This window comes from Bubalus bubalis, chromosome 9, assembly GCF_019923935.1.
Source record: "Bubalus bubalis isolate 160015118507 breed Murrah chromosome 9, NDDB_SH_1, whole genome shotgun sequence".
Taxonomy (NCBI): domain Eukaryota; kingdom Metazoa; phylum Chordata; class Mammalia; order Artiodactyla; family Bovidae; genus Bubalus; species Bubalus bubalis.
In genome coordinates, this window is record NC_059165.1 from 53804620 (window position 1) to 53817426 (window position 12807).

The 12807-nt window shown below is 35.4% G+C and overlaps 1 protein-coding gene across 2 annotated transcripts in view; it reads left to right on the forward strand.

The window, feature by feature from the left end:
• The window catches only part of LARS1 (leucyl-tRNA synthetase 1), a 68512-nt gene that overhangs the window by 15210 nt on the left and 40495 nt on the right, over positions 1-12807 (forward strand). For both annotated transcript variants that reach the window (XM_025292501.3, XM_006069378.4), the window contains exons 3-10: positions 1802-1889; positions 2283-2363; positions 4457-4594; positions 7363-7524; positions 8157-8269; positions 8925-8988; positions 10578-10645; positions 10749-10974. In XM_025292501.3, coding sequence (XP_025148286.1) covers positions 1802-1889; positions 2283-2363; positions 4457-4594; positions 7363-7524; positions 8157-8269; positions 8925-8988; positions 10578-10645; positions 10749-10974 — 940 coding nt within the window. The remainder of the gene's footprint in view (positions 1-1801; positions 1890-2282; positions 2364-4456; positions 4595-7362; positions 7525-8156; positions 8270-8924; positions 8989-10577; positions 10646-10748; positions 10975-12807) is intronic.

Sequence of the window (12807 nt, forward strand, 5' to 3'; positions counted from 1 at the left end):
ATGTACATCAATTATAAGTTGAGTTGCAATTTCAGATATGTTGGAATGTAGCAAAATGTGCTTCTTAGAATTGAGGATTTACATGGACAATAGAAATAATGCTGCTAAGTCGCTTCAGTCGTGTCCGACTCTGTGACCCCATAGACGGCAGCCCACCAGGCTCCCCTGTCCCTGGGATTCTCCAGGCAAGAACACTGGAGTGGGTTGCCATTTCCTTCTCCAATGCATGAAAGTGAAAAAGGAAAGGGAAGTCGCTCAGTCGTGTCTGACTCCTAGCGACCCCATGGACTTCAGCCTTCCAGGCTCCTCCATCCATGGGATTTTCCAGGCAAGAGTACTGGAGTGGGGTGCCATTGCCTTCTCCAAATAGAAATAATAGTAGTTATTATTGAACAGTTGTTGTTCAATATGCCAAGGCAGTAGGAAATATACTTTTTTTAAACTGTGTATTCTTGTTTAATCTGCTTAATAATGCTTTAAGTTTACCAATATTTTAATTCTTGTTTTATTGATGAGTATACTAAGACAGAGAGGTTAAGTAACTGGCTTAAGGTTGCATAGCTAGGAATTGACAGGGCTTGGACTTCTTAGCAGGACTTTCTAATTCCAAAGTCTGTCTTTGCTGTTAAGCTGTACTCTAATGGAATTCTTTTTCTAAGAGAGGAGGATTTGCTCTAAGACAAAGTTTCTGATGTTATACTTTATTTTTTCCAATTAAAAAAAAATTATTTATTTATTTGGCTGTGTTGGGTCTTATTGCAGCACTTGGGATCTTCGATCTTTGTTGCTGCATATGAACTCTTAATTGAGGCTTGTGGGATCTGGTTCCCTGACTGGAAATGGAACCTGGGTCCCTTGCATAGGGAGCATAGAGTTTCTCTGGTGTTATAATTTAAACTAGAATTTGAAGCTTCTATTTGGTTCTAGAATTTTGATCAACTCTAAAGTAATTTAAAATAATCTAACATGAATTTGAAAACTTTTTTGCTCAGTGAAAGAAAATGCACTGAAGAAATTTAGAAATATAAAATTGAGTGAAAAAAGTGAATTGAGGAATCTTTGTGAAGTAGACCATATTTAAAATAAAGCTCACAAGTGAGTGAAACTAAATGATGTTTAAGGGCATAGACATATGTGCAACTTATTAAAAAACAAAGGAATGTCAAAAGTAAATTTCAAGATAATGGTTATTTCTGGTGGGAGGATGGGGAGGAGCACACAGGTAGCTTCAGTGAATTTGTAAGTTGGATAGTGTGCTTACAGGTGTTCATTGTGTTTTATAACTTACATATGTCTGTTTGATATACTTGATTCATTAAAAAAAAGAATAAAACATAATTAAGCAGCTTTTAAAAGGTGCTTTTTTAAGTGAATTTGCCACATATGCATTTTGAGGATGTTTTATTTTACTTGAGGGACTTCAAATTGCTTTATGTATATTTAGTGAAAGCATATCTCATTTAATCAGTAAAACATTAAGGTTTTCTATTAATTTTTTTTTGTATATCTTTTTTACTCAGTGTTTTAGCTTAAGTTAAACTCTGTTAAATCCTATTTGCTACAAGGATATTTATTTCTTTAATAGCCACCTATAAATATCTTATTTTTTCCTAAATCAAAAATATGTTTCAATTTTAGAGACCTTTTAATTTCTGGATTTATAAATTTAATTTTCGGTATATTTTAAATAACTAAAATTTAAGCAAGTTACTTACAGTAAAGTGTTCCCTTGGCCCCACCCTTAATTGTTAAAGGAATTTAACTTTTTTTTTTTGTACTTTCTTACATGATTCTTTTGCAGCAAGGACAAGTACTTTGTAACCTTCCCATATCCATATATGAATGGGCGCCTTCACTTGGGACACACGTTTTCTTTATCTAAATGTGAGGTAAAGCTTCCTTTTTGTTTAATATAATGGAATGGAGGGTCTTTAATGAATACTATTTTGAAGAAAATGACATCTATAGAATTTATTTCCTGTTAAGGGAACTTAGAGTTCCTTAATTTTAAGCATGGTTTTTATTTTTAAATAATTTAAGTTTTCTGTTTTCACATGCTGTATGTGTGTGTGCACAGGGTTCTAGGTATGTGTATATGTTCAAAAGTAATTCTTAGGTTGGTGAAGACATAGAAAAACGTATAACTCTGAAATGACTATAACATCTAACTGGTGCTCTAAAGGAAGACGGGAAGAGGAAAACAAAACTAATTGTGAAAAGTCAAAATTTTGTATTCATCTAGCATTTAAATTTGTAGTTTAAAATTAATTTTCTCTCTGTAGTTTGCAGTAGGGTACCAGAGACTGAAAGGGAAGACTTGTCTGTTTCCTTTTGGTTTACATTGTACTGGAATGCCTATTAAGGTAAGATTGCTTGGGGATTGTTTTGTACTCATTTTAGCTTAGAGCAAATAGTAATATCCAATTCAAGAATTTGAAATAGGGTTTTCAAATACATACTTCTGTACTATGTTAAAGTATTTTTTTGAAATGAATTGAATTTATTATAGTAAAAGTTAATTTTTAGAAAACATTTGAAGAAGTGCTTAAAGGGCAAACATTAAGGTCCAAGTGATTTCTAACTAATTTTGATATCTTTTGGTTACCTTATATATTCACATTTCTGTTTAGAATTAGATAATGACTACTAACAAGTACAGTGGACACTGTTTTGTGCATGCATGGCATATATAGGCTGTTGGCCTAAAATAATGAACAGTTCTATCTATTTCGGTCCATTTTTGTAAGTGTCTTCAATTTGTCATAAATTTATATTAAAAATAATTTTTAATATAAAATGGGCAAGAAAACTACATTTGAAAGGATTCCCTAAATCCTTGGGAGTTGGGAAATTTAGCTTACTTCTTTTCATGCGCCAGTCTTTTATTTTGAAAAATGTCCTACCTATAGGGAAGGTAAAAGGATGGTGCAGTGAACAGCTAGATACCCTTTGCTTATAGTTACCAAATATTAGCATTTGCACAGTTGCTCTAGTTCTGTCTCTCAACATACAATACATGCACGCTTTTTCTTTCTTTGTCTATGAACTCATTGAAAGTAAGTTGGCAGACATCATGGCATGTCACCCCTAAACACTCCAGCTTTTATCTGTTGAGAACAAAGCCATTCTTCTACATTGTCACTATCCCATTATCCTCTCCAAGAAATTAATCATTGATGTAATATTATCATTATCTAATCTATAGTCAAATCTCCCTAGCTGTCCCAAAATGTCTTTTCTGGCAGGTTTTTACTTTTTACTCTTCCCACTGTCTGACATCAAAAGCCATATAAGTCAACTTGTATCATTTTAGTGATATTAATAGTGTCCATGTTTCCTCATTCTAAAGTTAACTTTTCCTTTTTCTCATTGAAAAGTAATTTATGGAATGATACATTAAGACCCTTTGAATATCTGGTTACCCAATAACTCAGTGGTTTTAGCATCCTTTCATGATCCTCGTCAAGTAGTTGAATTTGTGGTTGTAAAATGATGACTTTCTAGTTGTCTTGTTTTTTTCCCTGTTTATTAACTGAAATTCTTCTTTTTAGAAGCATCCTTTCCCTTTTTGAAAATTCACAATTCTATATTTGTATTTTTTTTTAAACTTTAACACTGCATGCTGCTGCTGCTGCTGCTGCTAAGTCGCCTCAGTCGTGTCCGACTCTGTGCGACCCCATAGACGGCAGCCCACCAGGCTCCCCCATCCCTGGGATTCTCCAGGCAGGAACACTGGAGTGGGTTGCCATTTCCTTCTCCAATGCATGAAAGTGAAAAGTGAAAGTGAAGTCACTCAGTCGTGTCCACCTCTTATTGACCCCATGGACTGCCGCCTACCAGGCTCCTCCATCCATGGGATTTTCCAGGCAAGAGTACTGGAGTCGGGTGCCATTGCCTTCTCCATTAACACTGTATACGTGGTGTCATCTTTGTTTGTGACAGTGGACCCATTATGGGGTACACTTGAAAAAAGATGAAGTTGAAAATGCAGGTTCATGTTATAATTCTGTAGCTCACTAGCTTTATAACCTTGGATAAATCACTTCATCTTTCAGTGTCTGTTTTCTAGCATATTATCTCTTGTCCTACCTACCTAGTAGCCTTGTGATGATGTGACAGTAATCTTTAAATTGAGAAATGTAGTTTTTAGAGTTGTTTTCAATATGATAATACTATATCTTTACCTTTGTACTTCTGACACCTAACATAAAGTATACTGCATTGAGTAGTCTGGGTATTGAATAAGCCATTGCCAGGTAAATGAAGTAAATTAGTGAATTTTTAGGTACATGATTTGTATCATATGAGTTTTCTGTAGTGATCTACATATCTATAGATGTATTGCTAAAAAGTTCAGAGTCAGTATTAGTTGGCCATAGAAACAACAAAAAGACTCAAAGTGTTTCTACCTTGAAATTTTTAACTTTACTGCCTCTAATGTTGTGTTTTTTTGTAGGCATGTGCTGATAAATTGAAAAGAGAAGTAGAGCTTTATGGTTGCCCCCCTGATTTTCCAGATGAGGAAGAGGAAGAGGAAGAAATCAGTGATAAAACAGAAGATATAATAATTAAGGATAAAGCTAAAGGAAAAAAGGTTTGGTGACTTGATATTTATTTTGGTTGAAGTTTTATTTATATTTTTCAGATTTATATGTACATTCCCAGAGTAACAATATAGTAGTATCTGACACATAAAATGTACTCATAATGTTTAAAAAGTAATGAGGCAAAAATATCTTTCTCACCTTTTGATTGCCTTTTTCCCCCTTTTTACTTTATTTTGAAATAATTTTAGACTTACAGAAGAATTGCAAGATTGCATAGGGTTCCTTTACATCTTATATAACCATAGTACAGTCCTCAAATCTAAGAAACCAACATTTGAACGATATGTTTGAGAAACTACCAACTTCATTTGGTTTCACCAGTTTTTCCTTAACATTCTTAATCTGTTCTAAGATCCTATCCAAAATCCCATCTTGCATTTGCTTGTCATGTCTCTTCTGTCTTGTCTTCCTGATCTTAGCACTTCTGAAAAGGACTGGTCAGATAACTTACAAAGTATCTCTTGTTTTAGGCTTGTGTAATGCTTTCTCATGAGTAGATTGAGAGGTGATGTGTCTTCAGTGAATCCAATCAAGGAGTATAAGATATTGATGTCTTATTACTGGTGATGTTAACCTTGATCATTTGGTTTAGGTGGTATCTATCAGGTTTCCTACTGTGAAGATTTCATTTTTCCCTTTGTGATTCATGTATGTTTTGGGAGAGATACTTTGAGACTATGGGAATAACATCTTGTTTTTTTAAAAAATATATATTTCCTCACTAATTTTAGCATTCTTCAGTGGATCTTGCCTGCAGTGGTTATTGCTGTTTTGTTCTAATGTTGATTTTCTGTTTCCCTCATCCTTCTACACTTATTATGTAGAGTTCTTCTGTTTCTTCTTCATTTACTTATTTCTTTTTTGTATCAGTGTGGATTCACGCGTATTTATTTATTCTTTGAGTTATAATCTCATACTATTGGTTTTTGTTGTTGTTGTTGTTGCTGGGTTATTGTTATTGCTCAGATTGTTCTAGCATTGCCATTACGGGACTCTTTAGGTTGGCTCCTATGTCCACTTGACATGCCGCCATCTTTTCTTTTATTCCTTTTTTTTTTTTTTTTTTTCTGAGCACTTTTGTACTTTCAGGTGCCATAAGATGCTGCAAGCTCATTTTCTATTCTCCCTATTTTAGCCCTGGAGTCAGCCACTTTTCCAAGGAGTCCTTTTTCCTTTTATTGAAAAATGGTATTTAGAAACTAAATTCTGAGTGCTAGGTATGCTCATTGTTTCTAGGTCTTCTCAGTAGAAAGAGCAAGGAAATATGTGTATGTCTACTAGCCCCTGTGCATGTATGTGTCTGTATTTACTTCTTTGCATTTTTTTAAATGAGATTTTTTCTTTTTTTCTTAATGTAAACACTTTATTTTTGGCCACACCAACCAGGAATCTTAGTTCCCTGACCAAGGATCAAACCCACACCCACAGCAATGAAAGAGCCAAATCTTAACTACTGGATTGACCAGGAATTCCTGTATTTTTTCTTTATTTAAAATATTTTTTCCTTTTCCGTTATGGTTTTTTTTTTTTTTTTTTTACAGCATATTGAATATAGTTCCTTGTGCTATATAGTAGGACCTTGTTGTTTATCCATCTGTGTATAATAATTTAAATCTGCTAATCCCAAACTCCTAAACAACCCCTCTCGCACTCCCCTTGTCTGTGGCAATCACAGATCTATTCCCTATATCTCTGAGTCTATTTCTGTTTCAAAGATAAGTTCATTTGTGTCATATTTTAGATTATCCACGTATAAGTGATATCATATGGCATTTGTCGTTCTCTTTCTGTCTCTATTTTTTCTAAGTGCATACTAATCCCTCTGGCTCTATTTTAGCACCACAGGGCTCATTCTAGCATTCTTCTTTGCTTATTTGTGACTTCTTTCTCCAACAGTAGGAAACCTAGCTCTCATTATTTACAGTATATCTGTTATTTGTTCAGTTGTCTACCGGTAGTTACAGAACAGTTTTACCAACTAAATTACATTGGTTGTGTATAGTTCATTTTGTCTTTAGAAACTAGCCAACACACTATTTTCCAGTTACTTCTAAAGTTCTTTCTTTCCTACCCCTTTAGTGTGGTTATGTCATGCATTTGTAATAAAGTTAGATAACTTTGTCACAGTCTGCTTTCTATCTTGAGTTCCTCCAACATCCTGGTCAATTTTTTTTTTTTTTTTTTAATTTACATGCAGTAAAATTCACTCTTTGGAGTATATCATTGCCTTGGTTTGACAAATGCATAGAGTCTTGTTTCTGCCACCACGGTACACAGAGATCGGTTTCCTTAGTCCCCAGATTCCTTCTCCTACCTTTCTATAGTTTATGGTCCAGCACCTTGGCCCACCTCCAGTCCCTGGCATGTGGTTACTTTTTTGATATTGATAAATATTGGAAAAGAAGGAAACACTTGTTAGTAGTTTATTCATAACTAAAAAAGATGCATGTGGTATTTGAAAAAAGGAAATAGAGAAGGTTTGGTGCTAAGAACTTATCTTTGTGATGATAATTATTTTATGGTTCCAACCATTTACTTACCTTTGGTGTCAGAATACAGGTATCAGACTGTATGGTTTGGCATATAAAACAGTACATCCAGATTCGGCAGTATTCCTATATGTCAGTAATATTGTTTTAGAGTTTAAAAAAACTACCATATAGGATCATTCATTTAAAATTCTTGTGGTTCTGGAGTTTGTTAACTGGTTGTGAGTTGTTCTTTGATGGAGTTTGGTTTTGCTGGTTATTTTCAGAGTAAAGCTGCTGCTAAAGCTGGATCTTCTAAATACCAGTGGGACATTATGAAATCCCTGGGCCTTTCTGATGATGAGATAGTCAAATTTTCTGAAGCAGAACATTGGCTTGAATATTTCCCACCACTGGCTGTCCAGGATCTGAAGAGAATGGGTTTGAAGGTATGCTGGCCACGTCTGTAGTTTAAGGCAATGTGAAGAACCTAGTTATATTCGTGTGACTGTACGAGATTTGGACCACCTCTTAATTTAGAATAATATAGTCCATCAGTATTTCACGAATGGCTTGGTACTGTTATTTTCTGATTAGAACCACATGGGCCTTGAGGTAAGCAATGAAGTACTTTAATGTTTGTTGTTTGGGAATATATATAGATATACTAGCAATTAGTAAAAAGGAGTACTGTTCAAGTGAAGAAACCCACAACATTGTAAATTAACTGTATGTCAATAAAATTAAAAAAAGATTTCGAAGAAACCCAAGTGTAAGCTTGAATATTTAGGGACACAAAAAGATGTTTAAGTGTTCCTTCTTAATTTATTGTAATTCCTATATGTTTAATATGTAAATATATATGTTTAAAAGCTTACATATTAAGCATAAATTAATGTGATAATTGTGATATATATTTAATAGGTGGAACTTGAAGTTTTTTGGTTTGCTTTTGATATTTGATATAATTCTACATTGAAAAGTTAGAAGTAGGCGAGTAAATAATTGATTCATGGGAATTCCTATTTATAGAGACTATATAAATTTCTAAAAAATTACCATTTCCTTTCTCCTCCTATAGGTAGATTGGCGCCGGTCCTTCATCACCACTGATGTTAATCCTTACTATGATTCATTTGTCAGGTGGCAGTTTCTAACATTAAGAGAAAGAAGCAGAATTAAGTTTGGGAAGCGGTGAGTTTGTTGTCCTTCAGTTTAATAAAGCAAAACTCATATAATTCCTGTATTGTAATTCAGTGTGCCCCAGAGCCTACTTTTTTCCATTATCTTTTCTCTTTTTATAATTCCTCTTTTTGTTCTGTTGGTTTCCTTTTTGTCTGGCCAGTGTCTTAATTTCTTTGAGCTGCTTAGTGTTTGTGACAAATAGAACCAGGGAGAATAGGGACTCTCACTAAAGATTCTCTTTTTATGATCTCAGGAAAGATTCTCTTAAGTATTCTAGCCAAGTAGAAAAATAATTTTATTTGTGTTTTAGTTTATCCTTTTGCTCTATAAATTGTTCTGTAAAGTTCTCCCTTGATCATATGGACTCATTAAAAGGTATTTGCGTTTCAAAAGCTTATTTATATTCTACAGTCTTCTGTTTCATACCACAAAGCCAAGATCAGTGAATATTTTTCAGTGGTATTACCTTTGATGAAGGCAAAAAGCTTTCATTGAGTAACTGTGTTGGCAACAAAATTCCCCATAAAAGCATAAAAAATGATGTAGACATTTACTCAGAAGTTTTAGTTAGAAGAAATATTGTGAGATGTTAGGAGCAACACTGACAAATCCGTAAGGATAAAACTTGTACATTGTAATGTTTGTCATTTATTTCTTGTTTTAGATATACTATTTATTCTCCAAAAGATGGACAGCCTTGTATGGATCATGACAGACAAACTGGGGAGGTAATTATTTGTGACATAGAATAGTTGTAATAATTCTTAATATAGTCATAGAGTTTAAGAAATAAATCAGAAACCTAAAAATAGCTTTATTCCAGTATTGAGGTATAAGTCATGATACTCTGGTGGCTGTTAAGAGGGAGGCAGGTAGTCATCATAGGTACCTGTATCTTCTCTAGAACCTTGTCTAGAACCTTGGTGGTAGGTTTAGCTGCATCAGCTTGTGCTGGAAAAGCACATTCTTGAATTTTTTTTTTTTGTCACTTAACTTGGCTTGCAGGATTCCCAGATCAGGGATTGAACCTGGGCCCTTGGCAGTGAAAATGTGTTGTCCTAACCACTACACTGCCAGAGAATTCCTAGAGAAGTAGATTCTTGAACCTCACCCCCAAATTGCTAAATCAGAAGCTCTGAGGGTGGAGCCCAGAAATCTGTCTTTTAATGTGTTCTCTGTGTGATTCATATACCTGCTTATGTTTGAGAAGCACCACTTGGAGAGTGCACTGTTCTAAAAAGAGACCATGAGGAAAGGTAATGAGATATGTGGTTCACTCATGTACACAGATTCCATTTATACTTGCTTTGGTCACATGCCTATTTATTTTCAAAGTACTTCAAGTCATGCATGACATCAGTTCATTCTGCATTCCTGGAGGACACATTAGTGACATTGTTCCCTGTAATACTTGAATGAAGCAAGGGAAAATCATTCGTCTAAAGCCGTGGCACAGTAAATCAACAACAATGAACTTTGTAGTCCCTATGAGTGTGTCATTCTCTGTTACCACCTTTGAATGCATTCATAGGCTAGTGACTACCTTTCAAAATCAGCCTTCAATTATGATGTAACTTACATGACAGAAGTGAGAGTTGATCAAAATTTTGAAAGATTTGAGAGCCTTCAGAAGGCCAGTTTACTATGTTAAGCTTTAATATAGTCAATGATAGCAACATCTTAAGTTTCAATAGTACATCATAGTTTTTCAAAGCATTTTGTCATTATCATTATGTGTCATTATCTTACGTGTTCCTCAGGACAGTTCTGTGTGAGGCACAGCACAGTTTTTTATTTTTAAAATGTTTAATTAATTAATTAATTTTATTTTTTATGAAGAAATGAAAGGTTCAGAGTGATTGTGACTCCTTGTGGCAAGCCACAAGTGAGGGCTGAAGCTAGGTTTTGAATACACATCATTTGATCCCTGGTCCATCATATGTCTGTGATGACTATTCTGTAGGATTGACGTTGATTTTATCTTCTAACTCCCATTTTGGCAAACACTGTTTTGGCTGATTAATCCAAGTCATTCTTCCCCTTGTTTTTCCCTCTCAAGAGAGCTCTTAGCAAACCTTACTCACTCTGGACCTCCTTGACCAGTTCTGTCTAGTGTGGGGTAGGATGGTGGTCTCTCAAGTCATTTCTTACACATTAGGCTTCCATGTGGTCAATACACCACTGACAGTCTTTTCACTGGAAGGAAGAATTATTCTAGCGATGCAAGAACCCGTCTTAGAAATTTGAATCAGATCTCTTGCATAGATTAGTAGGTTTAATCCAACTCTTTTCTCTTTCAAATTTTTATTTTGTTTAGGGTGTTGGACCTCAGGAATATACTTTAATCAAGTTGAAAGTGCTTGAGCCATACCCATCCAAATTAAGGTAGGTTTGTCAAAGAATTGTGGCTTCATCTTTTTGAAACATCAGATAGTTGTGATAAAATCCATAACATATTTTCCATAAATGTGTGCTTTTTTCTTCTTAGTGGCTTGAAAGGGAAAAATATCTTCTTGGTAGCTGCTACTCTCAGACCTGAGACTATGTTTGGACAAACAAACTGTTGGGTTCGCCCCGATATGAAGTACATTGGATTTGAGACAATGAACGGTGATATATTCATCTGCACCCAAAGAGCTGCAAGAAATATGTCATACCAGGGCTTTACCAAGGACAATGGAGTGGTACCTGTTGTTAAAGAGTTAATGGGAGAGGTAAGTTGGGTAGTGGAATTTATTTTAGGGCATACACTTAGAGGAAAATGTCAGAAATGAAATTTGAGAAAAGAATGTTTAAAAAAACATTTTAGTTGAGGTATACGTACAGTCAGGTGTGTAAGTCCTAAGTGTGTATTTTGGTATATCTTCAAATGTTATGCTCAATGTTATCACTCAAATGTTATCACTCAATGTTATCACTCAAATGTTATCACTCAAATCAAGGGATGTACAGTTGGAGCACTCCAGAAGGCACTCTCGTGTCCATTTCACATCCCTGCTTCTGTAGAGGTAACCACTACCGTGACTTAAGTCACTAAAGATGAGTCGCTCTTCATGAACTTTATATAGTGAAACTGTGTAGTCTGTACTCTTTTATGTCTAGCTTCTTTGGCTCAATATGATGCCTGTGAGATTCACCCATGTTGTATATGTAGTAGTAGTTTGTTCTTTTTGTTTGCTTTTTAATTGCTGTGGTATATTCATTGTGTGACCATATCAGTAAAACAGCATTTTTATTTATGTATTTATTAGAAAAAAATTTTTTTGACCATACTGTGTGGCTTGTGGGATCTTAGTTCCCCCACCAGCGATTAAGCCACAGGCCCCTGGCGGTGGAAGCATGGAGTCCTAACCATTGCATTATCAGAGAATTCCCTAAAATAGCATTTTTGAATCTTACATTTCTGCTCAGTAATTATCTGATTGAAAAATACAGTTCTCCTTAAGAGATTTAGTATAGCTGCAGTTGACATTATATTACTCCTTCTAAAAAATGGGTCGTTTTTGCTATGCACGGGCATTGTCTCGTTGCAGTGAGCAGGGGCTGCTCTTTAGTTGCGGTGCTCGGACTGCTCACTGCGGTGGCTTCTCTTGTTGCAGAGCATAGGCTCTAGACACATGGGCTTCAGTAGATGCGGCACATGGACTTAGTTGCTCCATGGCATGTGGGATCTTCCCTGATAAGGGATTGAATCGTCTGCTGTATTGGCAGGTAAATTCTTAACACTGGATGACCAGGAAAGTCCCGATACTACTTTTTTAATAGGATTACCCGCATTCCTGGTGTGCAGTAGCAGCTGCTTTTTTTTTTCTGGAAAGGAAGTCTTGATCTTAACTAAATCCCCGATGGCTCAGCTGGTAAAGAATCTGCCTACAAGGCAGGAGACAGGAGACTTGGGCTGGATCCTTGGGTTGGGAAGATTCTCTGGAGGAAGAGATGGCAGCTCACTCCAGTATTCTTGCCTGGAGAATCCCATGCACAGAGGAGCCTGGTGGGCCACAGTCTGTGGGGTTGCACAGAGTCAGACATGACTGTGCATGAGCACGTGTAGTATCCTTAGAGTTTATTTTACTTAGGTTTATTTTACTTTTACTTATTTAACCAGGGTGTTTTATTCCCTTTGGTTAAGTGCTGATCTTTGGTATCTTAATAAATAATCTTTTAAAAGAAAAAGATGAGTAGAATACCATCTCAATTCTCTTTTTGAATTGGACTTTTATTTCTTATTTTGTAAATTTATTTTTTGACTAGATTACTAAATATTCATAAGACTCAAAATTTGAAAGACAGAAGGGATTCCCTGGTGGCCCAGTGGTTAGGACTCTGATTTCACTGCCAAGGGCACCTGTTCCATCCCTGGTTGGGGAACTTAGATTCTGCAGGCTGTGCAGCCAAAATAAAAAACAAAAGGTACACAAAATACTCCCAGTCACTCAGTTGTCTCTTCCATAAGCAGTCAGTGAAACCAGTGTCTTGTGAATCCTTCCAGAAGAGTATTTCATGTATATGCAAGCAAATACATACATATATATTCTTTAGCCCTTTTT